Source organism: Echiichthys vipera (assembly GCF_963691815.1).
Source record: "Echiichthys vipera genome assembly, chromosome: 2".
In the NCBI taxonomy this organism is placed as follows: domain Eukaryota; kingdom Metazoa; phylum Chordata; class Actinopteri; order Perciformes; family Trachinidae; genus Echiichthys; species Echiichthys vipera.
In genome coordinates this window covers 31,167,301-31,194,137 of record NC_139827.1, presented here as the reverse complement: position 1 = coordinate 31,194,137, position 26,837 = coordinate 31,167,301, and the positions used below count along the sequence as shown (strand labels likewise).

The following is a 26,837-nucleotide window of genomic DNA, read 5'->3' as shown; positions in this document are numbered from 1 at the left end:
AAATAATCAATCCTTATACTTTGTACTTATCAATTTAGAACATTTCTAAAGTAAAAGTCCTATATTTGTACCTTGAAATAGCTACATTTGAGAAGTCCTGACATTTAATGATATATTTGACTTTAGGATGTCTTTGACTAAATACATGCTGAAAATTAAACATTTTTTTTTCTCAATTTAGAGATTTTCTCAAGTGAGAGTTCAGTATTTTTTTTAGTTGAGGTGCAATCAAAACACATTGCTCTATAATTCCTGACAATGATTGCTTCTATATTTCCCTTCAGAACATCTCTGACATGCTGAAAACCGCTAGATATTTTCTCTGAAGTGTATGATTAAATTTTTTCAACGATCTAGTGTTTCAAAAGTAAATAAATAACAATATTTGTAGATTCGCAATACATATCGAATTGGCACCCAAGTATTATGATACCATCAAATCAGGAGAAAAGTATATCGTCTCAGCCCTATGACTAATACTGTTATACACAGAGCTTCAACAGCCCCTTTACAAACCCTCTCAGACTTCATTATTATGCATGACTAGCAACTCAATCAGAACCGGCTGTTGAGCATTATTGTATTAACGTATTAATGACATGAAATTTGAATTAAACCCATTCCGGTCTGGCGTTGGCTCAAATGTAAATGTGATGTTAACCTTAGTTTGTTGGTGTAAAGTCAGATAGAAGTGGGCTGAGAGAACAGGAGTGTGTGAGTGGATTAGCACAACCTTCATCAGCTGTGTAATTTGCTTTGCTTTACCCTTCCCACGTCATTTTAAACTGTTTTTCTCTAGCCCACAGCTACACAGAGACTAATTAGCATGAAAAACTTACTGAATATCTAATGACAATTAGAAAAACATAGCAGGGGAGAAGATGAGAGCAATTGTAAACCCAACTAATTAAGCACAGTCCCAAAGTGTTCAGAGAAACAAATACTTTTTAAATGTAACTGGATTCCTGACTTGAATAATTCAAAAATATAGCAGGTTTTCTTAGGGTACAATAGAAAAGAACATTTAAAAATGAAATAACTTCTCAATTCTTCTGTTTTTGCACTTTTGGTCACTGGCTGGGCTTTGGCTCTCTCTGTACTATGCTCTGGCTCCACTCCTCGGACTCCACTAACATGAAGTCATCTGGATTGACAGTCTATTAGCAACGTTTGTTGTGTTATCCAGCTCAGAGAGAGAGACAGACCAGGGTTCACATACTTCCGAGAGAAACCAATTACTTTCAGCGAAAAGATGATTTGATTATTGTGCACACTTGATTGGCACTGGTGTTTGACTTGGCAAGACTCATTCTCCCAGTTCATAGCAGCACAAATCGAAATCCTGATGCTTCACACGGACCCTCCAACCAAAATACACAAAGCAGAAAACATGGTGTAAATCTGACTCTTTTTTTGTACTCGTTTAGGAAATGTAATTTAGTGTTGCAAAGACCTCTATGCATCAAGCAAAGCAAATTTAGCAACGTTGTGTTTCTTGGCTTAAGTTTGTTACATATAATATATGATGGATGTTGGTAAGAGAGCTCAAAAGGCCAAAAAGAATAAACTGGATTTGTATGGTTTGGCATTTAGTTTTTTAAGTTACTATAGCTTGGCTGGAGACTCAGGTTCACTAAATTTCTCTTCAAAGAAACACATCAGAGGACATTCGTTAAACTTTCCATTCCAGAAATTCAACACACAACTTTTTAATAAGGGTAAACTAGTGGTAACTTTCCTGTTTTTCCTCAAACCTGTGTCTTTGCTCAGAAGAAGTTGTTGTACCAGTAGCTCAAAGTGTGACTCTCAGTGAAGATCTTGTAAAACATCCAGCTGTTGGATACTCCTATCCCTCTGAAGCAGCACCAGGGGGATCAATGCCATATTTACTGTTCCTGCTTATACACTTTCACTGAGACAGAGTGACAACATGGTATATGAGTATTCCTTTATGACACCGTTCAAGGGGATGAGAGTCAGTGTCAGCAGCCATGTTAGTCATGTGATGTGATGATGCTCCTATTTAAAGGATTATTCCAATTTATTACAACCTTGGACATATTTTTTAGTTTTGGCCTCTTCATTTTCCTATTGGTAATAAGACCATTGTACTCTAGGGCCACTCCATAATAGTCGACCAAGCACTGGTCAGCCAAAAAATCATTAGCCAACCAAAATTTCATTAGTCTATTGGTAGCAGGAAAAAAACAACAACATTTGGAGCCGTGTCTTGCAGTGTTGCATGGTAAAACAATACTAAAGATAGAAAGATATTGTGGGCTCACGTTTTATTAGTATCGGTACCATGAACTTTGTGCCACAGCGGGGCGTGTCTGTGTGCAGCTTCTCTGCTTCCTCACTGCCTTCAGCCAGAGTCGGCGCGGTTTCATAGTGACAGACAGTCACAGAGTGAGACAGACATGGCTGACAGTTGCTCAAGTGCTCCTGCCGACAGTCCTAGACTTGTTGAAAAGGCAGACGCATGAAATACTTCCATATTTCGCTTATGTTGCCGACAGTAAGGGCAAGCCTACAGACACCACAAAGCCCGTCTGACCAACGACCAACTGGGAGAAACATCAAGCTGACAGACATGAGGACTTGTTCAAAGGGTTTAGAGGCCTAAAAGACTGGAGGGCTTTTAATTTGAAGGGCTGGATACAGGTAGGCGAGACACTCACTTTTTTTTAACAGGGCAGGTCCCTTTCATCACGGTTAGACAGTTAATAATTAATAGCCAATCATATCGGGAAAGACGTCTAAAATATGGGATCACTTTGAAAAGAACAAGGATGACCCCAAGAAGGTCACATGCAAACTTTACAAGAAAAACGCCTATCTCTCATCCAGGACGAACATGACCTACTTCCTAAACATGTAGGTAACGTCAGCCGAACATGACCTACCACCTTAAAATGTAAGTAAGTAACGACCACCACTGGTCGACCAAGAACATCCTTGATCGGGGGCAGCCCTAACTCCCAAAGTTATTTGTGATGGGGCAAGAAACCTGAGTAGGTTTTAAACAAACCCAGAGTTGGTTGGTTGATAACAGCAGGGTTTCCTCCAGTACGATATAAGTCTGGTGGCCCGTCACACAGGGCTAAAACATCTGGGATTTTTTTTAACCAAGATGTGTTTGAGAAGAAGAAACACTGTTTTTGTGTGCGTAGACTGAGAGAAAAACTATGTTGGGATACATTTCTCTTGCTTCAACTCCTCAAGACCAGAGCCAAGTGCCCATGTCTTTGCTTTTTAGCCCTGAAGCTAACAACAACTTCAACTGAGGCTCACTGGACTAACCTCTAAGGTGGACCGGCTGTTCTCATTTGAGTGACAAGCCACTCCTCCCAAGTTTGCTGAGGGAAATATTTGTCTTTTTAACTGACAAAGTCCACTGCGTTCACCGGCTAATGTTGTGTGTCTGCAGTTTGGTTGTGTGCTCTAGGGTACAATGGATTTATCAGAGCTTTATCCCTGAAAACAGCTGCCTGATGCTGCTGTAAACGAGGTTGATGAGAGCGGTGACACTGAATCAAAATAATAAAGTGGTAAACCATAGACATACATTGAAAGATGCTAAAATACTCTGAGCTGAATCTTCTGATGGAGGTTATTAACACTGAGGTCCTGGCATGCTGATTGGCAGAAAACGGGCGGCACATGCTGAATTCTGCCAATGACCTAAGGGACAGGGCTTTAGCGACTTACCGGGCATTTTCCCTGGCTCTTTGTCATGGCCATGTGTCGCGCCGGGAGCCTGCTGCTCTTTCCAAAAGCCCCAGGTTCAAAGCGCGATCAGGGACTGGGGATTGGGCCAATGCCAGGGAATAAAGAACATCCCAAACATCTAGCGCAAAGACCCCTCTGACTCTCTGACTCCACGTCTCTTTTCTAAATACCCCCCCCCCCCCCCTATCTCGCTTCCTCACTCGCTTGGTCGGTCAGTTAGTGTTTCTTTATCCCAGGGTTGGTCCCTGAGTTGTCTCCCTTACTCTCTGCTGTATCTGTTCTTAGCAGAATCTCCCTGAATATCCATCTCTACCCTTTACCTTCTTGACTGATCCGAACAGTTCCCTTTGCACCTTCAGTGCTCCTCTCCTCTCCCTTTTTTCATTTTCTCTTCCTAGTTCTTTCACCTTTGCCGACATCAGATGAAACCCTCCAGACACTGTGGATAAAGATAAGCCCTGTGAGATAGATTGTGCGCATGAGACACAGTAAATCCCCCCGCACACACACACTGGCTCAAACCCCTCACACGTTCCGTCTGCTCAGGCTGGCAAAGCCACTAAGCCAGCCTCTGCCTCTATTCACCTCCCCATGCACAGCATTAGCTAACCTGCTTTGCGGCTATTCCCTAATCAAAAACATTTACAGTGTGAGCCAATACGTGTGCGGGCCAAAATAGACACGCTGCCATTCTCTCTCCCTTGTCCATGTATTTGCAATGGATTAGCCCAACAAGTGCTTAATTATTCTCATCAAATTTGCCCCAAGGGAAACTGGGAGAATTTTTTTTTTTTTATGTCCAATGAAAGAGCTGACCCATAACTCTCACACTCCCCTCTATGAATTAATTAATCGTTCAGCCAAACAGGTGCTACGTTCGGTTCGAAATTCAATCAAAAGCAAAGAATCAGGTGATGAATCCCCCAGTTCCCCAACCCCTCAAGGCTCACAGTGTCAGCAGCTGCATCTTCCATGGCCCCATTACAATGTCCTTCTACATGAGAGAGAAGTGCAAACACACACACACACACACACACACACACACACACACACACACACACACACACACACACACACACACACACATACACCCACACACTTTAGTTTAATGCTGCTTTCAAAGTGCAAAATTCTGGCCTCAGCCAATGGCAGAGAGCATCTGTGAGTGGTGAATTTGAAAAGGACCAATAGGACAAAGGGATTGTATCAGCTAAAAAACGCAGGTGCACCATGATTAGCGGGCAGCAGCTGGTGAGGTCACAAACGGGTATGGATACACACGCACAAGTGAACAAACACACACACACACACACAAACGCACATTCATAGGCTTTTTTAAATGCATTGTAAATATTATGCAGTCCTTTCATTCCTCTTTCTGTCCTCCATGCTAACAGCAAGCATTAGGAGCACATAGTGTCTCCTTGTCACCAGCCTCACAAGGCAATATGGCTTTGAAATGACTACTCTTTGAAAAGTGAGCAGTGAAGAGGAAAAGGGAGAGGGTATTAAAAGGCAAATAAACCCTGTGGAGAAGCTTTTTAAAAATGATGACTGAATGAATGAAATAGATTTTTTTAAAGGAATCAATTTCCTGTGTGTTACGAGTTTGTGTTAACACATTCTGCGTTTTGAGTTAAGAGTTTGAATGACAACACATACAGAGAGTGAGATAATTTGCGCCTGTTTGAGAGCCCCGGCCGACTCTTTTCAACATAAATCCAGCATTGTCACAGGCAGATGTTCCTCCCTTCCTGGCTTTACCTCTCCTCTGTTGTCTCCCCCTGTCCGCTGTTATCCCTCGAGACATGTCATCATCCTCCGGAAGCTCCAGTCCGCCCGCATGTCCCGGAGGTCTTGCAACAAAGTCTGTCCCGTCGTAATCCAATTTAGGATGGAGTGATGGGCAACAGAGAAATGGCTGCCCCTGGAAGATGTACACATACAATTTCGTTTGGTGATGTCATTCAAATCCCACAATAACCCCCCTGCGAGAGTGCCGCCGCAGGCTCTGCATAAAAATGGGTTTGTGGTTGAGCAGTTAGCATGCCTGCTCCTCTGTCTATGGCCAAAGGAGAGGCCTTCCCTAATCATCAGAAAGGCCGAGTCGCATTAAGCTACTTCATTAAAGGCCTCCCTCCAGCAAATGGCTTTCTGTCTGAAAAAATGAAAAATAAAACCAGGGAATGGACGACATGGCAGATTGAGCTGTTCAATTACAACTTAAAAGCCATACGTCGTCAGGCTCTGTTCATTTCTTAAGCCTGTCCTAGGGTCTGTGGGAGTCCATCAGGGGACGGCTAGCATGGGAAATAGTAGATGAAATCCAAGCCAACGTGCTAGTCATCTTCAGCTAGCCTCTGGGACGCACAGTTAACTGCTGCACACTTCTGAGCGGAGAGGTGTTTAATGGTTGATTAGAAGTCCCTGCTCACCAAAGGCACTGTACTCTCCATTTGATGTCTCTTTGAAAAATCAATTAGCGAAATTACAGGGCCTTAGTTCCATCAAATATTAATCACGAAGCGCGTTGCTCCTGGTTAGCGGCTAACAATTAATTGACGTCTGACATAACTTTGAAGGAGCAGCAATAGAACCTCAGCTTCATTTTAGCGATGATGCAGGAAATCCGACACGTCACTGTAAGGGGATCAAACACTGCAGACATCGCTGTCGTCTCCAGTTCAGTTTAACACATTTACAGAGTTGTACTTTATGTCAACCACCATCTCTGTTGACTGAGACACGTTTTCTCCCAGGTTGACTCCAGACGTGTGGTTTTAGTTAAGATGTGGAGTTTGTAGGGCTGGGTATTTAAACGGTATACTTCTTTGGTGTTATTCATCCAAAAGTGAAAAACATAACAGAATTTTAGGCTTTTACACTGAGTATGCCAGTTTCAAGTGTGTTTTGAATATGCAAACAGTAGATCTGTTTTTTTCACGACACTGAAAATCACAAATCACAAATGGAATCTAATAGCAATTCAGATTTGGGCCAATTTCCTTCCTCCTCTTCCTTGTTATCATCTGCCCACAAATTCACTCTCTGAGATCTCTGGCCTGTGGAAAACCTGAGAAGGTTCGCAAGTTGGACCAACGATGAACCAGCACCAGCCCAGCACTAGAACTAGGTTTTAGTTGGTCGAATATGGGTATGCGACATGTCGACCTATGTTTACAAAGAATTCCTTCACGCTTGTAATACACAACCATGCTGCTCAGATTATTGCGGCAAACTGCTGCTGTTTGGTGTGTTTTTGGCTTGAGGCTTGCTGTGTGAACATAGTCTTCCATTCTTTGTTATATATTTATTTTAAATCGATCAGTGATCAATAAAGCATGTCTTCTTTTATTCTCTTCTCTTAAAGAGGGATTCATATGTACATGCCAGCTAATAGTATATAGTATCTAATGCAATAATTCAATTAATAAATACCTTGATGAGACTAATCCTGCAGTACACCCCTTTTTTATTTGTTTCAAGGTACTTGCTTTAATTAATTAGCAACAAAATAAAGTAAAACACTGAAAAAAGGAACTTCCAATGTCACGAAGCAACAGACATCCTGCTTTGACAAGGCTCAACATCCAACAATATACTTTTAAAACACACACACGTGACTTAAAAATGGCGGTTGCCAAGAACATTACAATTGAACTGTCTCTTTTTCTGTCAGTATAATGTCTGCTTTCTTTGGGGGCATCATGAGAGGCCTGGCTGCTCTGTTTTCACTGCTTCAGTGTACAGTTAGTAAGTGAGACTGAGAGGTTTATCTGGAGTCAGGCTCTCAGGTCCTGGTCAGGACTCGAGAGACTCTCCAGAGACGGTCAGCGGCTGGTCAATGTCTTTTATCCTCCATCCTCCCCCCTGAGCCCCCCTTTTTTTTGGTCTGAATTGCTCTTCTCCTGCTCTTACTTTGACTGAGGAGGGTCTCTCAGTATCTTCATAACCTCCTGTGCGAGGGGAGAAGAGGTCATCGTCTCTTTCGTCTCCGTCTCTTGTTTCCTCTGTCAGTCCTACAAACACATATATCACACACAAACCCAGACAACCCACTCCCACGCAAACTCAGACTAAACAGGGTCTCTCTCAGGGCGACAGGCTAATTTTACCCCTACCACCAGGCCAGGAGGGGGGAGGTGGGACAGAGAGCACTTTTAGAGGTGGTATTTTGAGCAGGCCTGTAGAGGCGGAGGATGAGACTGTGAGCAACATGAGGGCAATTTATCACAAGTGGAGTCTTTAGTGTGCAAGTGACCACCACTCTTTCTATTACAGATATGTACTGGCTGATATTCTACGCCCCTCCCCCTACCGGTTAAGGCAGATGGACGCCCATCATAGAGCCGGGTCTGAAGGTTTTCGTTTCCACTGTGCAAAAGATTGCTGCAATGCAACTTAGTGTTGCTCATGGGGGAATGTTGGGTAAATCATAAACAAATCAGAGTGTGGTCCTGACCTACTCTATACACAGAGTGTTTTGAGATAATTTTTCTTATGATTGGGCACTATAAATAAAATTGAATTTAATTGAATATTAATGGCTCTCTGCAGAGCAGGGGTTCACTAACCTTTTAAGCTCGAGAACCAAAAGAGAAACTTGTGGTCTTCCCCGGACACAAACTTACAAAACAACAATCAGGAATTCGAGGGAGTGAGGGAATCCCAGTCAGTAACACCCAAGGTTACCTCAGCCAGAGAGCGTGAACGCATTTTACAGGTCAAGGTTTGTAAGAGAGGCGGCTCAGCACTGTCGCCTCACAGCAAGGGGTGCTGTGTGGAGTTTGCAAGTTCTCCCCGTGTCTGCGTGGGTTTTTTCAGGGTTCTCCGACTTCCTCTTCCTTAGGTTAGGACTCTAAATTGTCCGTAGGTTTTGAGTGTGAATGGTTGTCTGTCTCTGTTTGTCTCTATGTGCCCTGTGATAGACTGGGCTCTTGTCCAGGGTGTACCAAGCCTTACGCCCAGCTCCAGCCCCCACGACCCCGATAGGGACAAGTGGTTGCAGATGGATGGATGGATGTTTATATGTCTGCAGGAAGTAGAGGGTTAAACGTAGGGAAGTGTCCATTGCCCCACCAATTTACGCCCCTGGCTTGATTTGGTATCACGGCTGTGTGATCCCGTCACAAGATGGTCTCTAGTACTGTACTATGGATTGTAAAGAAGGCAACCAACACACACTAGTACACTCACACACACATCCACACACTACATTCAGTTTCAGGAAAGTCATTTGTTCTTTGCTAATTGACACCATACAGCATGTTCTTGTCTAAAACTACTGTAGATGATTCAGCTCTGCAGAAATATGTAGGAGCACCCGACCACTGCTACTTTAATTTCTTTATCTTTAAACACACTCTCATTTGCTGCGACACTGAAGAATTAGAACTACCCTACAATGCATTCAACAGGCAACTGAAGTTAAATTGCTCTCTCTTTTAATCATTATCTTGTTGTCAGACTCGCTGCAGATTCAGCTCTTCTTAGAACTGTATGCTCACAATTGGAATTCAGCTGACTGCCACAGGCCTGGGGCAAATTACTAATCAAAGTAAAACACAGTAAGACCACCATTAACCACTCTTCTCTCTCTGTCTTGATCCCACTTCCTTTTCTCTCTCCCCCTTCCAGAAAGTGAGATTGTTCCTCCCGACTGCCTCCGCCCACGCTCCTTCACCACAGTGCGGTCCTCCTCTCTCCTGCGTGAAGCTGACGACTCCCGTCTGTCCGTCAGCCTGTGTGATCTCAACCTGCAGCAGGAGGAAGGACGCAATGCCCACAATCACTCCCACCGCCACACCCTCCACCTGGCCTCAGCCCCCTCATCCTCCACCTGCCCCATACCCCAGAACTCCCTCAACTCCCAGCAGTCCTCTCTGCTGCCATCCGCCTTGGAGAGCGACCTCCACTTCCACCAGCTGCGGGGCGCCCACATTAAGACGTTGGACGAGCAAACAGTGGCACGTTCTGAGCATGCACGGGAAGAACGCACTCTAGTCTTCACCAACCGGCCCCTGCGCACTGGAGAAACCGTCTTCATCAAAGTCACCAAGTCGAGCCCGGCACGCTCGGGCTCTTTGTCTTACGGTGTGACATCCTGTGACCCAGCAGTGCTGCGCCCCAGCGACTTACCCTACAATCCAGAGGCTCTGGTGGACAGAAAAGAGTTTTGGGCGGTATGTCGGGTGCCGACGCCTCTCCAATGCAGTGACATCCTGGGCTTCTTGGTCAACCAGGAAGGGGAGGTCATCCTCAGCCACAATGGCACCAATGTGGGCATGCAGGTGTGTGTGGACAACTCCCGCCCACTCTGGATGTTCTTTGGTCTCCATGGGGCTGTGACTCAGCTTAGGATTCTTGGTAAGTAAGCACACAGACAAGCAGCAGACAAAAGTAACATGAAAAGCATTTGAAAGTGGACTTACACGGGTGGTACTCAGGCAATTTAGTATGCACTTCCATACGGTTGGGGACCTCTGGGAGACGGAAACAAATGGTACAGAAGAGGCTGAGGTACTGAGTCTTTTTATCCCTAATATAGGTTAAAAAAAAAACCTGGATCCTACATAAACATAATGCAACCAACAGCTTCTGTGTGCTAGACCCTCTTCACCTGGTAATTACCGGTAGGATTTCTGATCCCCTTAAGACTATCTTTTTATGTTATGTAATTATATTTAGAAAAACATACTTGGCTGATATATTGTTATTGGACTATTGGACTCCCAAATATCCATATCAGTAGTAGCCTCACATCCGCTCTGAGTCAGACAAGCCCAAGCCAGCATAACCCTGATGGCATCATCAAAGGTTATTTTCTCAGCCTGTGAGACCAGTTGTATAATGTCTTTTTTGACTCTTGAGGAGCTTACTATGGTCTAAGTGGTATTCTTTTTTAACGTTTAAACTGATCTTTATGTGTAAAATTGGTAGCATGCCCCTTTAAACTTTCTTACTGGAGGGACTAGAGCTGTGTATGAAAACTTCATCCTGCTCTTTTTTTTGTTCACCACCAGAAGTCCAAACAAAGAGTTTAACTTAAATTTTGTTTTACATCTGTCAAAAAACTGCATATGTTCTGCATATGTTGTGTGTACTCAGAGGAAACACAAACACAGCTACACAGGTAGGATATGGACATGTAACTATATATTTAACCCCACCCACCGAAAAGTGGAGGCAGGTGTAAAGCACAGTCGTAATGATATAAAAGGTGTCTTCATAGGAGAAGTTAGGATAATTCACAAATACTATGCATTAATAAACCATAGACTGTATATAAAGATGGATGACACGTCTCCACTTCGATCACAACTGTCAATCATTACGTTTCCCCCATCCAATAACTAATTAAATCACTTATACATGATAAATAGGGGTTAGAGCAAAGTTTCAAGCACAATAATATAGCCAAAAGAGACCAAGATCTGTCGCTCTTTAAATTTTTCCGTCCACACGGCCTCGACTCAAGAAATATCATGAAACCGGTGAAAACGACTCCAAACGCTGTACTACACATGCCAGGCCTGGATGTGGTGCTGTAATTGCCACAGAAATACACCAACAACAGAGAAGAAGAGACGGAGCTCCCCTGTGTAGAATACAAACACCAGAGAGTTTCTCACCAAAACTGGTGACTTCCCAAATCCTCCTCCATCCTAGAGAGAAATCTGTCCACTGTTTCTCGTGTTAGTGGAGACTATTGTGCTATTTTGGACACTGAATCATTTTACAGTCCCATGCATTTGGCAGTACATTAGAGTTCAGTAAACAGTCCGCGATCCGTCTCTCTCCTCTCACGCAGGAGCACTATTGTTGTTGTTTTGTAACACCGCGGCATCGTTTAACAAAGTATGCAGTTTCACCTTTTTCAAATCTTCCCACTCCGGGACCCGGTTTCAAAAGATACCGTTTTCAGGCTCCGATAACGCCGGCTGCGTGTGGATGGTCAGCCATAACGATACTAAAGTTGTGCGGTTACAGGAAAACGCGTCTCTGTGTGGACTGGCCCTTAAAAAATCCTAATGACAAATGTCTGACACTGCTGACACTGAAAACTGGAATATTATATTATGCAACTCCTGTAAGTTTCATAAAGGGAGTATTGAGCAGCCTTGTTCCTTGACCCTATGCTTTATCTTGTGAATAAACCCCCTTTGGAAGAGTTATTTATGGTGGACCTAACCATCTTTTCAGCCAAGCGATATGTCCTGGGGTCAGGAACTTACAGATCAGGATATTGATCTTCTTTTGGCTGGGCACACCACTGGGGAGACCTCTGATCTCTATGCTTAATTCATTTGCACCCTCGGGTTGAAATCTATGCGCGCTAAGCGTTGATCGCTCTGACAGTATGCCAATTGACGTAAACCTTGTCTCCCCTTTTGGAAATTACAGTCACGGCCATGACCAGAACCTGGGGGTCAAGAGTTTGTTTTTTGTTTGTTCCAATATTTATAGCAGGTGTCTTGAGACAGGAAGCGTCTACACATTCAAAGGATTAGTGAGGAAAGTAAATGCTCTGTCACGACCGGGAAGATGAAAAACAGGAAGCGAGGGAACAGAGGTGGAGAGAGGCAGCGGGAGGGAGGGCTGTGACCTGCACACAGCAGGGACAACAAGATGTCTCAGCGGGTGGACACTTTGCCTGTCAGCGGTGTGCTGAGGCACTTCATTTCGCCCTGCCAAGCATATTGCCTTCCCGCGAGGTGCAGGCAGCTGTTGGGGGGCTGCGCTCATGAACATGAAAAGTGGAAGACAGCTCTGCAACATGCTATCTTTATAAATGCCATTCTGACTGACATTTGTTACCAGCTCTGTCAAAGAAAGTTGTGGAAATCCTGTTTAAAAACAACGCCCCACACATTTACACATGCATACAAGACATTCTTAAAATCCTAATTTTTAACAGTAAGCTATTATTGTATATATTCACCCAGTGATAGCAAAAAGTGGATGGTAACAAGGCAACATCTCTGTCAGCTGTATAATGCAAAGTGGCGCGTGCAGCAGTGGATGCTGTCTTCTATTAATGCAGCTCTTAAGAGGCATAACAGCCAAAACAGCACCGGCCTTTCAAAGGTGTCACAAGTGTTTGTCTGTGGAGGGAAAGGCATCTATAAATACTTCCTGCTTTTCTTCAGTGACAGCAGCGGAAAAGGAAGCAGAGGTTAAAAGAGTTTAGAGAGGAACAGCCCTAGCTTTAACTAGACATGCAGGAGAGATGAAGGAGGAGGTTTGTAACTTTCTCTCGTCAAAAGTCTTGAAACTATCAAGGATCTGTTTAATCTAAGATAAGGTTTATTCAGAGTTTTGAAAAACTAGGTTTTAGTATAAGTAAATAGGGATTTTAAATTAAGCAGAGCGCTGTTGCACAGTTAAAAGTGAATCTCTGTTTAGTAAATCCAAGATCATTTAGGAAAACGGAGTTAGAGATGCTTGCTTACCCAGATTAAAATAAATAAATGAATGTGCAGACCTAAATGTAAGAAGGTGAAATTGTTTGCTAGCTAGCTAAAACATCAGTCAGTGGCCCAGCAGAGAAGTTAAACCTCAAGGATAAATTTAAAGGTAATTCTGGTACACATTTTAATTTGGAGCTGTCAGTCAAACTAAACTGATGTTTAAAGAGAGGTTTAAATTTCTCAATTTTAAGTTGAAATTTGGTGCAACATGATTTTAAGTTAAACCATGATTTCATCTGGTTTTAAAAAAAATCCTCCCAATGACTGGATTCCCTATAAGGGAGGTCTTAAACCTGTCTCTTTGCATGTAAAACATGGGGATTCACTATGTTCACTTAAGGTGTGTTTCCATTAGGCTCATATATCCGGAATGGTAGAACAGAGGCCACAACATCACAGCAAAGTAGAGAGTAGACACTTTTATCCAGTGGTGTAGTAGAACGCAGCACAGAAAATGATCTGTGCACGTGCATCTTAGCACGGGCTTGTTACAATGGGCTGCAGCAGCCGGGTTAGATTCTGACCTGCGGCCCTTTGCTGCATGCTCCCTCTCTCTCTCTCCCATTTACACACAGACACACACCGTACAGCAGCAGGGTGACAGTCTGTCTGTCAACAAACACTTTTACAGCGCCTCAAATTTTTGAGGAGTGTTTTCTTTCATGTTACTTGTACATAAGTTGACGTTGTGAATCATATGGGCCACCTTAAATCAAACTGCTACTATACTGTATTTTTCCCCTTTGAGAAAGAAAGAGCTGCTGTATCTCTGATCAGGTGATCACCGGTGATCCAAACCCATTCAGAGTTCTACATCCCCTCCGGAGTCCCGTAAATCCCTCTTGGACCTTTTTTTTGTAATGGAAACACGTAGCGAACGGCCATTTGAGAGGGCGTGGCCTAAAGCTTTCCGAGCGGCCACATTTTACCCTAATGGAAACACGACTTACGAGCTAATATTGCCCTATGTTAGCTTAAACCACTAAACATCAATTAAAAGCAAAGACAGCCATGACAACCAAGTCAAGTGACAGAGTTGCATAGATGTGCCAAAATATCAGCAAATCGGATTTCACATGTTTCAATCTCCCCTCTTTATACATTCAAAAAAGCAAACCTTTTCAAAACAGCTAAATGTCTTGATGGTACAGTTAGATGCTGTGTTATCACAAAGACAGATCACCAATTTACTGTTAAATTATATTTTGGCTTGGAAACTGTGCATAACAGACCGCCTGTTTGTTTGTGCACATTTTTAACAATCATTACTGAAACCGGAGAGCCTTGGCGGCACAATAAAACAGGAATAGCAGAACAATGAAACAGGTCAGAGGCGCATCGCCTTATCAGAGCAGATCTTGAATCCCTCTGAGGTGTGAATCATCTTTACTTTCCAGCTGCTTTGAATTAGGAAGCATCTCTTATCTTCCCTCCTGCAGCTCTTGATCTATTGCTTTATGTTGACTGGAGAGCAATTTAGCTTTCGGTTAGAATTCGAGCCATGCATTCTACTTGGAGTGCGGGATGTTAAACTTGAAAGCTTGGCTCTCCCAGCAGGCTTCTACTTTCAGGATGGCAAGATAAAGCAGTCATCACAAAGGCCTCTCGCTTCAAACAAAGCATGGAGTAATGGACCTTCTAATAGGAACAAGCTTACTGAAACAGATGCATCAGAGTATCTCAGGTCAGCCAAGAGTGCTTGGACAGGCTAATGACGGTGGAAGAAATCGATACCGCATCAGGTATATTAGAAGTAATGGTAGTGGAATACCATAATACTCACTTTATAATCTGTACTGTATAATGTAGCTTTCTGTTTTAAATCTATTTGAAGACAAGTATTTTGCAACATACATACCTAGGTGTCTACATGGCTACATAGCTTGTAGTCTTCTACTTCACTGTCGACCAGTGGAATGGAGTGAAATCACCTTTGTACTCTGTTTGCATGTTTGTCTTTGTGCATGACAAACAAAACATTTATAAAAAACACTTGTCCATAGCACTACAGGTGGTCAAAATCTTCACAGGGGACCTTTAATTTAGCTCTGGAGCCCTGACACACCAGGTCGTGGTCAGTCGGTGTGCATCTTTTTGACTAGTTTTTGCATAGTATCCCGCATGGTTGGCTCTTGTAGGTACTTGTCAAAGGCAGGTTTTTCTTTTTTTCAACATGCTCAGTCTGTCTTTGGTGAGAGACATCACGGATTGGCAGTTCAGCTTAAGCAAATCAGTGCACAAGAAGAGAAACAGAAGTGAGGAAAATAGACAGGAAAGTGAACGAAAGGCTAAAATCAAGACTAGCGATGTGAATTAATAAGAAAGTATTAATACCAATGCCATTGTCAATTCTGCTTATCGATGCGATTCCTCAATATTTCCCGATCAATGTGTTACATCCCTGGTGTGCAGGGAAAAATTGGGTAGCTGATTATCTTAAAACATGGACAAGCCCTGTCCTATTTGTGTATGAGGTATCTTAATAGCAACCTTTTATAAAGCACTTGAAAGCAATACTTGAGTAAAAGTACAAATATCTTACCAGAAAATGACTTTTGTAGAGGTGAAAGTCGCCTTTCAGTATCGGATATTTACTGTACTTTAGTATCAAAAGTGATCTTCTAATATTAAATGTACTTAAGAATTGGAAGTAAAAGTAAAGGTACAAACAACTTTGATTATAACTTTATTGTGGCTTGAACAGGCTTATGATAACTAACGTTATTGTGATGCCCAGCAATGTGTAGTCACATTATGTGATTTCATTTTGTGTATGTGGTATAACTTGAATATGTATTTCCCTCTAACAGAGCCTAATTTATTTCTTATTTTTATTATTAGATGTGTACAATTCAATGGACCAGAACATTTGGAGCCGGTTCCAAATAGAAATGGCGTCTCGATTCTCAACCCTAGTCAAGAGGTTTTTAGATGTAAAATCTGCTGGTATGGACAGTTATTTTCTCTCACACAGGTGCAGAACATATAAGCTAGTTGGCCATTGGCCGTAGTCTTTGCGGTATGTTCAACTGCAACTTTTTTAGGCAAGTGTGTCAAGTATGGTGCCAGACAAAAGACCACAATTTTACCTAAATCATATATAGTTAGCATATCAGGCTCAGTTCTATAGTCAGAATAAATGCAAAATGTACTTTTTAGGTCTCAGCAGAGCCTGAGTACAGCTAAATGCTTTGAGCTAAATGCTAACATTATCATAGTAACATTTGTATGCATGTTAACACTCGGGTGTAAACATGTACTGTACACCCCTTGTATGTTATATAGGGTGCCAAAACGCTCCCTACCGTATATGTGGGCAGTTTATTATGACATGCATAACAACTGACACAGTCTGTGTTTCTGATCTCTCCATGCCATGTCATCTACAGTTTTACCCACTGGGATACACCAACTCACAGACTACATGTCACACAGTATTTTTTCTATTGTCCAAATATCTCTTGTTAGTGTGATTATACCACAGAAAACTGAAAACAGACCAGCTGACAGTTGAACATTGAGAGAGAGAGAGAGAGAGAGAGAGAGAGAGAGAGATATTGAAGGGACCTTGTGCCTCTTGGCGTGGAAATAGGACAGCCATCCAGTGACCCACTTCGCATGTATTATAGATTCCATTAACATGTCAGCGCGCTCATGCTCAAGTGAAACGTCTCACCACCCACATCCTCATACACTGCAGCTGCCAGCTCTTTTCTCCTCCTCTTCTCAACTTCTGTCATCCTCGCTGGTGTCTTCTTTTTATGTTTACTCTTTCTGGTCACTTTTGTGCTCCCCACTCTTTGTTTTAAGCCACTCAATCATCCAAACATACATATTGTTATTCACACAAGCCAACAAAATATACTCCCTAAGAGGCTCACTTGTCATCTATAATAAAGTAGCCTATAAAGGGGAGTAATCACCCTATTTTCACTAATGTGCATGCACACTTAACCGTCCCTGAGTCTATCTGTCCATGCATGAACCAGGCAGGGGTGTACGTTCAAATTCACATATTTAAAAAAATATGTGAATGCTGCTGTTTAGATATTTATACTAATTTAGCAACAATTAGTTAAATTCTTTTCAATAGTTGAATAAAAAAAAAGCATGTATATTGCAGTGTTATTGATGCACCAACACCACTTAAAATGTTAACTTACCTGATACTTGCATTTGCTTCTACCTTACAGTCTTTTCTTGTTCCGCATTTCCACAACATTTTATGGCATGGCTCTGTTCACTTCCACTAACTCTTTTTTTGGTTCCCATGTACAAAAGTTGTGGACAGCACTTGGCACTTTTTTTGGTTCCACCTCAGTTGAGGTTCCAAGCAATACTGGAGGGTGAAGTCAAAACACTGCAGACCACTGAATGATCAGAGAGAATCGCCACTGTACGACACAGGACATGCTGCACCTTTGGGAGATTTCTAATGATAAATAACAACAGACATTAGATGTGTGTTTTACATCCCTAAGTTGTGTGTGCAGGTGTTCCTTTTAGGGCCTGTCCACATGGAGACGCGTTTTCCTGTAACCACACAACTTTAGTATCGTTTTGGCCGACCGTCCACATGCAGCTGGCGTTATCGAAGCTTGAAAACGGTATCTTTTGAAAGTGGTTTCCAGAGTGAGAAGATTTGAAAACGCCCCCCATGGCGTTGTCGTCTGGACGGTGAAACCTCATACTCTGTTAAACGATGCCGTCATCCCCCCACCTCCGACCTCTAACCCCCGTGGTGTCACATAACAGCAACAAGGCTGCTGCGTGAGAGAAGAGAGACGGACCCATAGACTAACCTGTACTCTGAGCCACATACATGGGAATTAATAAAGTCAACCACAGATTTCTCCTTTTTCCCCTGGTTTTCTGAATAAGGCGCTAAATTGGTCACTAGTCACTTTTTATAAATAAAGTTGCTAAGAAGGTGAGACAGTGGCGCCTGTGAGTGCTTTGGGACGGGGAAGGGGCTCACAGCAGCACCCTCTGCTTGTTGAGGACACTAACTGCAGAGTGATTCGTGCATCAGAGTCTCAAAAACACCACAAAAGTCGCCACTAACACCAGTGACACATTTCTCTCTAGGATGGAGGAGGATTTGGGAAGTCTCCAGATTTGGAGAGAAACTCTCTGGTGTTTGGATTCTACACATAGACTGTATGATTCTCCACAGCGTCTCCTTGTCTCTTCTTCTCTGTTGTCAGTGTATTTCTGTGGTAGTTACAGCGCCACATCCAGGCCTGGCATGTGTACTACAACATTTTTAGTCAGTTTCACTGGTTTCGTGTGGACGCAGATATTTCTTGAGCCGAGGCTGTGTGGACGGAAAACTTTTTAAGAATGACAGAGAAAAAAAAGGTTGTTTTTCGATAAGTTACTGTTCCTTTTACAGCATAATTACCGGACACAGTGACAACCATTTTAAAAGTGAGGGGGAGGTAAGAAATTCATTTTCACATGTCTTATTTTCCCCATGAGCTGTTAGTGATTGAATGATGAGTTGCAATTATAATTGGGGTTTTTTTTGCATATTGACTAAATCAGTGAGTTTGCACCACTATTGTATCCATTTTGCACTCCTCAAAATGATGGCAGGCCTTAAAAACAGAAAGACCATCTGTAACTAACTAATTTTGTTAATGATATTGCAGGTTTTATAATGTGTTAGTGCAGTGGTTTGGAAGGTTAATGTGTTTGCCATTGCAGGCCAAATAAAGGATACAATTCAGGATGCAAGACAGAAAGAAAAATGAGCAGCTCGTAATTATCATTTTACATTGCAGAGACATTTTCTCAACCTTCAAACATCTTTTCCTTCCTCTATACTTCTCGGCATACTGCATGCATGCCTTTTTTGTATACGCATGTTCATACATATGCATGGAAGCGCACACACTCTCCACTCTGCACCTATTAAAGTGATAAACAACTCAGGGATGTATGACTGTGTCCTCTCTTTAAAACAGCTCTTTTGTCTCCGAAGATAATATCTCAACCACAGACAAAAAAAGACTATTAAGATTGTTTTGTAGCAGAGTAACCCATGGCCTTAAACTCCTACCCTCAGGGCTGCTTTCCTCTCATCTAATCTAAACACACACAACAAAGCCGAGCCTAAGTGCACATTTGTCCTGATAGCACCTAAGAACAACAGATAATCTGCAATTAAATGAACAGCCCTTTTGGAAAGGTTTGTGTTTAGGGATAGCATTTGACCAATTTCTTTGTAAACTATTTGCCATTTCCCTTTTCTCATTTTGTTTTTTCTTTTGCATGTTCAGTTTATAAACAGACATGCAAACTGTCCCTTTAACCCCTTCCTTCCCTTCAGGTTGTATTGTAATAGTGACCAAAGCGTGAGACTCACACAAGTCTGAAGGCTCTCAAGAGTTGATCCTTACATACACAAACACACACTAAGCCCCCAACCCTCACCCTGCACCGTCCTCCTCTGCACCCTTCATCCCCACCCACCTCTCTCCCTCCATGCTCTGCATGCCTCCCATGCTTTAAAGGCATAGGCTTTCTCCATAGATGTACTCATATGTGCTAAAGATTGATAGACGGACGGCTGAAGTAGCAGCAGGGATGTGGCCACAGAGAGGCAGCCTGCCTCGCACAGCTGTTCACGCAAGTCGCTTTAATCTAGTGGTGAACAGGCGGGATCAGGGCTGGGCACCACAGATCCTGCCTCAGCTGCCCTGGATGGGCGGTGCCCGGCTGTCAGAGGGATTAACAGGGAGAGATGGACAGAGAGAGTCGGGGAGGGAGGGGCAGACAAAGGGAGAAAGAGGATTCAGTTCCACAGGGAACCACTCTTGCTACAGGGCCGCAGGGGGATCAGGCTCCAGTAATCGGATGAAAGGTGAAACATGACGAATGCAGTAACACCTTTTAGGGGTGGCACAGTGATTTGCTGATCAACACTCACAGCAGGGTGGTTTGATCCAGAGTGTTGGTGCAGAGTGTACATACAGTATATAGTTCACATGCTGTACATGTGAGTGCTGGGGTATTGATTTCCCTTTTATGGTGCATGTTTAAGACCTCAGTATGCTAAAAACCAAGTGTTTGTCAGATCAGTTCACCACAACAAATCAATTTGTATCTGTGGAAGTTAGGGGCTGTGGATAACACCTTATTTTATAACTAAGGTGTTAAAGGAGACAGGGTTTCTCTCTTAAGTCCCCTTAAGTCCCCTTTTCCCTTCTTCACTGCACTTCCCTTTGTCACTTTTAATGATTGCGACATCATGAATACCTTCAAAGGAGACTGAAAGAAAGTGTGTTTAGTTGTCGTTATTTGAACAGTTAATTATGTCCCTTCTCTATGAAAGCAGGTCTTTTGCTTGTTTGAGGGTAGCCATTTGGAACAGCTATAACACAGTTAAACCATATACTGCATATAAAGATGGACGGCTTGACAGCTCCCCAAAAGAGAAGCCAAAACAAGGGGCTTTATTTTTGTAGCTGATGGTTTTCTTGCGCATTATTAGCATTGCAGTGCCGTTACCAAATAAAGTGGTTTAAATAATCTGGCTAATCTGTTGGCTTGTCTTCAACCTGTATGACTGTGAGACTGCTTCACTTGTTGCCCTGTTGAACATACTTTTTAGTGAGATAACCACTTCCCCAGATCTCACCAATGACCTTAGTGCCTTAGTTGTGTCAATATAACTGATACAGCCAATGGCTAGGGCTGTAATACACTGTTGTTTTCCTTTGAGTTGGGCCTAAAATCTTTCAGGGTTGCCATGAAAAATCAAATTCAACATGAGACATAATTTGGTGCTAAAGTAACAAGCATAGGTGTAATTCATTTAGAAGAGCCAGGCAAACCAGAGATGAGAAACTGTGGGTTTTCTCGAGACGAAGTAGCAATCCATCAATGTTTTTTTGTTTTTTTTACTCTCACCCAGTGTGGTTGTATGCTTATACTTGTGGCCTGTGTTGTATCCATACATAGACAATGGGTAGAACATCTCATGCATACTGCCTGGATAAGGTGTATTATTCTGTCTGGTGCGTCCCCTGCTAAAAATGTATTCACTACGGTGCTTCAGATGACCTGTTACATCATGTTACACACTGTACATGCAGCACAAACCATTCACACATACACACTTTGAGGCGCCAAGAGCACCAGGGCAACCCCCGGTATGCAAACAGAAGAGATATTTGATCACCCCCTACACACACACACATAAACACACACGAAACAGCTCCTGATATAGAGTCACAGCAGCAGTGACTCGACGACATGCCGACTTTGACAAAACACAACTACAGTTTACGATCTGGCAGTTATGGGACATTTTCTCTAAATTCCAATAAGCCGGGATTGGCTTTTTGGCTCTAGAGAGAAATAGGCCTCTGTGTGTCGGCCCCAGGCATCAGTTAGATTGATCAGACTGCCGGTGCAGATGGCAGCAGAGATGCAATCTGGCACAGTGTTGGGGCTGCCATCATGATGTTGCTGGTCAGCGTTGACGGGGACTCTGCCACACCAGATGACTCTGGTTCCACTTTTTGTTCTCCCTGTCAGCTGTTCAGGAGAACAGACCCGCCATGAAATGTTCCTCAGCAGATCCACCACGGTGGAGTCCTGAAATAGGATGGTTAAATATGTAATGTGCCCACAGCAGCTGATTTCTGATGCAGTTGTTAGTGTGCTACTTTTTGACACCAAGCTTCAGGGAAGGTAATTACAGTAATCTGCATTTGCGCTGAGAAGCGGCAAAGCATTTGATGGGAATTCTTTGTTGGTGATTACATGCTCGCTCTGCAAGACAGTTCATTTGCATCTTAATTTGTTGGGTATTTTGGTGTCCCAGCCCTACCTGTGATTTGAAATGATTCTAGTTATTTTAAATGACAGAGCATACCATATGATTGGTGACATTAGACATGGCCTGCAGGAAAGACTTACTGGTGTATTTTACCACCTATTGCATAACCGTACAGTCCTTTTGGATAAAATGGACATTTTAAAGCTGCATTGGCTCCGATAACGCCGGCTCCGTGTGGATGGTCGGCCAAAATTATGCTAAAGTTGTGCGGTTATAGGAAAACGCATCTCCGTGTGGACGGGCCCTTACTCTATTTTCAGCTTTGTTTTGGTTTTCCAACAACTGAAAGAAATAACAGGCTTTTAGGTGCTATAAGAGTTTTTTCATTCTACAACTGCCTGTTGTGTCTAGCAACAAAACGTACGGGATATTCATTTGTTTACAATCAAAGCAACCAACAAAGAAGCAAAAAAGCTCCTTCAAACTGCAGTCTGGTGATAATTCCCTCGGGATACATCACTGCCATTGACCCCTTTCACATTACACACAGTCATTTGATCATATGTTAATATACAAATCTTTATTTATGAGTGCAGATTCAAAGGCACATGTTGAACTTGTGTTATGTTAATGACTTTGAATGCAGTCTGTTATTAATCATATGGTAGCCTGTAACAGCCTGGCCTGTCTTTCTAGGCATCATTGGCATTTCAACATGTGCTCTCTAAACCTGTTGTTGGAATTCCCATTTGTTTCCCCAACCATCACGTCAAGATAGAATGTGGAAAGAATGGAGGACTGCTTTGAAATACCCATTCCCAAAACAGATTAGGGAAGAGATGTTCAGTGATGAATATGTTTACACTATTAAAAAGGACTGCTCTTACAAATTGGAACGCTCTCTTTGTGCTCTTGTGACTATAAATGTAAAGCCTGGATAAGGGTTCAAAGTTGAATCATTCATTTCATTGAGGACCAATGAAGAGACAAATGAAAAAACAAAAGGTGGACAAAAGAGCAGCCGTCTACGAGAGGACCTGTTTGCTTTAATGTAGTGATGGGGAAATAACGCTTCATGAAGCTTCACTTCCACTTTCCTTATTTTCTGAGCCCACTAGATGGAGCTCAGAAAAGAGCTTTAATGAATGGTAATTCACTGTGCTTGCAACCCTTTGTTAAATAGAGAGCTCTATTTAGTTTAAAGAAAAGGCTAGTGTATTGTCTTGTGCCCATGCGGCATGCTCTGGTGCTGAAAAACAAAGCCAACAAGGAAGTGCCAAGAAAAGCAGTTCCTTGAGTGGCCAAATGTTAAAATAACTAACTTTAAAGCAGAAACAAACATGTTTACGGCCTGTTGCAAAAAAAACCTGTTTGGTCTGTTCAGATAATTTCTCCATTCATGACAACTGTACAGGGGCTTACTTTTTTATAAGTCACCCGTTTAAATAATATTAAGGCTTTAAGTTCTGCATAATTAAGGGTGTGGTTGCTTTGAGTGACAGGTGGGTTGCGTCACAGGAGTCTGTAGGCTTCAATCGACCCGCCTCAGCTCCATCCACGCTGCAACTCTATTGCACATTTTTGAGTTAGCTGCTAAACCAATCCGGTGATGGCCAGAGCCGTCGACTGTGAGCTTCATTTAGGCTCTTCAGAAACCTATTAGTGACTTCACCGAGACTATGTCCATATTTTATACAGTCTATGCTTGTGCCTTTATGACCCTTTAGCTGTTGACTTAAATGCACAGTCGGCAACATTTGTTTGATTATTTACACTGAAGCCGTCACTATGCTCCGATAGAAAAACATAAATCATCCAGTTTTAGAAAAAAATGCGACTCTACGTGCTCGTAGAGCCTGTTGTTTGTTTTGCAAAAACCCACAGCTGACTCTCGGTACAGTTCGTGCACACACCACAGATCCCCCCTCCCTGCTCTCGCATGTTACAATATTGCAGGCACACGCCTCAAGCTAGGTGTACGCTAAATTATGTTAGCAGTTGCTATCTATGAGTAAGTTAGCCAGCCTACCTCTATGTAGCGTGTAATCCATTCCGTTTATTGATTGAGAGAAGATGCGGGTGCATTCACAGGAATCTGGTGCATGTGCACTGACGAACTCGATGCAACGGAGCGGAGGAGCTCGTGGTAGAGTTGTAAACATTCAAAATTTGACTGAGTCAACTCAATCTGCCAGACTTGCCCACTGCAGGTTTCATAAGAGAGCACCCTGTGGATTTTTATTTTCTTATTTGGTCGATAGTATTCTTGACATCTCCTTCTTTCCTTCTCTGTGCTGTTCTGTCCTTTACACTGTTACATCCTGTTATCCTCTCACCATCTATTATAATATTCTGACTGCAGGAATCAGTTTAATGTTACCAAGACAATTTCTCTACATTTATTGCAGGTGGTTATTCAAGAAATCGGACTATTGATTCAAGTGCACATCTAAGCCCCTGCCTTTATCTTCTCCTATTAGGGTCCACTCATGTCGGGGATCCGCGGGCCACATCGAACCCCAGCTCGCCCTCCTCCTCTCCGCACACTCCCAGTGCCCTGGGCAGTGGCAGCTCTGATCCTGTGCTGAACGGAGGCCTGTGCTCTGCCGCCTACTGCAGCTCAGCAGGGGGTGAGTGCACCCAGATACTGCTGCAGAATCACACAATCAATCACCCCACAGGGGACTTAGTGAAAACTATTATGGGATAGTGAGCAGATGTCATCCTGCAGTAGTTAGCAACAATAGCCAGCACTTGATGGTCCAACCGCAGCTGCAGCTGGATGTAGGAAAATGTTTGGCACGTGTCACATAGCACTGTTATGTAAATGGAACTAATGCTTTTTTAGGTAGGGCTGACTTAAACCTGATACAAAACTTTCTACACATGGTTGAATTTTCAGCCCTACAATCAGGCAATGTTAACCCTGTCTACAAAGCTCTGACTGCTCGATTGTTACTACAATAAAAAAAAAAAAACTGTCAGCTGTCAACAAGCACATCATTAGATTGATTTTGAATGTAGGTTTCTATCTGCTCCTGACAGATTTAGTCATTTTAAAAAAACATAACATCTAACTGTGGCTAAGATTTATGGAACACAAAGGTCCCCATTATTTCATTACTGTAGTGTTCTCGTGCAGTGTGTTGAAACGCTGACTGAACACCGAGTTAAACCACAACCAATGAAGACAGAGTCATAGTTATTAGACCGTTTACTGACAACATTCGGGGAAAACTGCAAATAAACTAGTAAAGTAATCAGCATGTGTACACACATTACACTGTACACAGTTTTAATTACACCTTGCTGTACTGCACTGAAGTTAGCTGCTAGCATGGCTTTTAACTTGTACAACTTATAAATATTGTAAGTTATATAGGCTAGGCAGGGGCTTAGCCTATATAACTTAACTTATCAAAGGACATATTGATTAGCTTACGCAGGAGGATTAGCCTGAACCGACAACATCCATGTAGGCTTTTGGTGGCACTGTAGAGATTTTAGCATAGCAACGCAAAGTCCGCGGTAGCGAGCTCTAAAACCGGACGTAAGACCGGAAGTGACTAAACTAAACTGGTTTAACTGTGTTTCCAAACAGAAATAGGCATTAATAAACCGTTTAAAGAATAAGGACAACAATATTAAATTAATGACTTAAGGTCAACACAATTACATTTGCACACGTCTGTGTAAAAGTAAAAGTAAAGTATATCAAGTTCACCTGTTCTCTTCCATATCTCCTCATTTTATTGTAATTTCACCACAGGAACAACCCCAAATTCACCAGTCAGCCTCCCCAAGTCCCCTACGTTTCCCGCAGGCCGTGGGCCATGGTCCGACGAGTGCTCCATCTGCTACGAGAACACAGTGGACACGGTCATCTACGCCTGCGGACACATGTGTCTGTGCTACACCTGCGGCCTCAAACTCAAGAAGATGTCCAACGCCTGCTGTCCCATCTGCAGAAGGCAGATCAAAGACATTATCAAGACCTACCGGAGCACATAAGGGGACGAAGGCTAACAGATAAATGGCTTCTCTAAGAACAGCAAAATCCCAGAGGGGGAAGAAATGTCTCAGTTCAGGGAATATGAACTCTGGTACTTAAATTTGGTATTTTCATACAATTGTTTGGTTCACTCGTATGACCTTTTCCAAAGCCGGTAGCGCTTCAATGGGAAGGTCTCTTGTCACAGCCTCCCCACACACAGGCGCCACTTGAAGTGGTAGGAGGCTCCACTGAGAACTTTGTTTGCTCCCTCATGTGATCTTGGAAGACTTTAAAGGAGAGGGAATAACTGAAATGATTCCAAAATCCTCTCATTTGTTTAGCTATGTGGTAAGATTGAGAGACTGTCACCTATTTGCAGAGAAGCAAGTGAGTCACTTTGGGGCTGAGTGTCTCAATCATTATTCTCTTCGAGGGTGGCTGAAGCTCGGAAATATGCTGTCAACCTGATGCGTATTACACTTTCTGACAGGTAATCATCTCAGTATGTCACAACTTGTGTCTGTGTGTTACTGAGCATCGGAAAAAGAGAAGTCAGTCTGGCATCGTAATGATGGAAGTGATGGATTTCTGTAATTGTCGTGGTGATTATCAGTGAGTGATGTGCTTAGAGATGCAAGGCGATGCTGAGTATATTAAGTAGGATTGTAACACTTGTGCTCATATAATCTAATGTACCTTTATGGTAGTTCTATTGCAAGTGTCGGTGGTAGCTATGTTGTTGTGCTAGCTAGCTGCTTGCTCTGCAATGTGGTATGTTGCACTGAAATCCACTCCAAAATGCCCAGTTATAGACAGAGAGGATAAAGACCTTCATCGGTTCAATCTACAA

General features: G+C 42.8%; 1 protein-coding gene across 1 annotated transcript in view; it reads left to right on the top strand.

Annotated features, from left to right (window-relative positions):
- The window catches only part of neurl1aa (neuralized E3 ubiquitin protein ligase 1Aa), a 57,355-nt gene extending 31,299 nt beyond the window's left edge, over window positions 1-26,056 (top strand). The window contains exons 4-6 of the mRNA XM_083923879.1: window positions 9,370-10,098; window positions 24,474-24,623; window positions 25,763-26,056. Of these exons, the coding sequence (XP_083780005.1) occupies window positions 9,370-10,098; window positions 24,474-24,623; window positions 25,763-26,004 (1,121 nt within the window). The 3' untranslated portion in view covers window positions 26,005-26,056. The remainder of the gene's footprint in view (window positions 1-9,369; window positions 10,099-24,473; window positions 24,624-25,762) is intronic.
- Window positions 26,057-26,837: the final 781 nt, after the last annotated feature.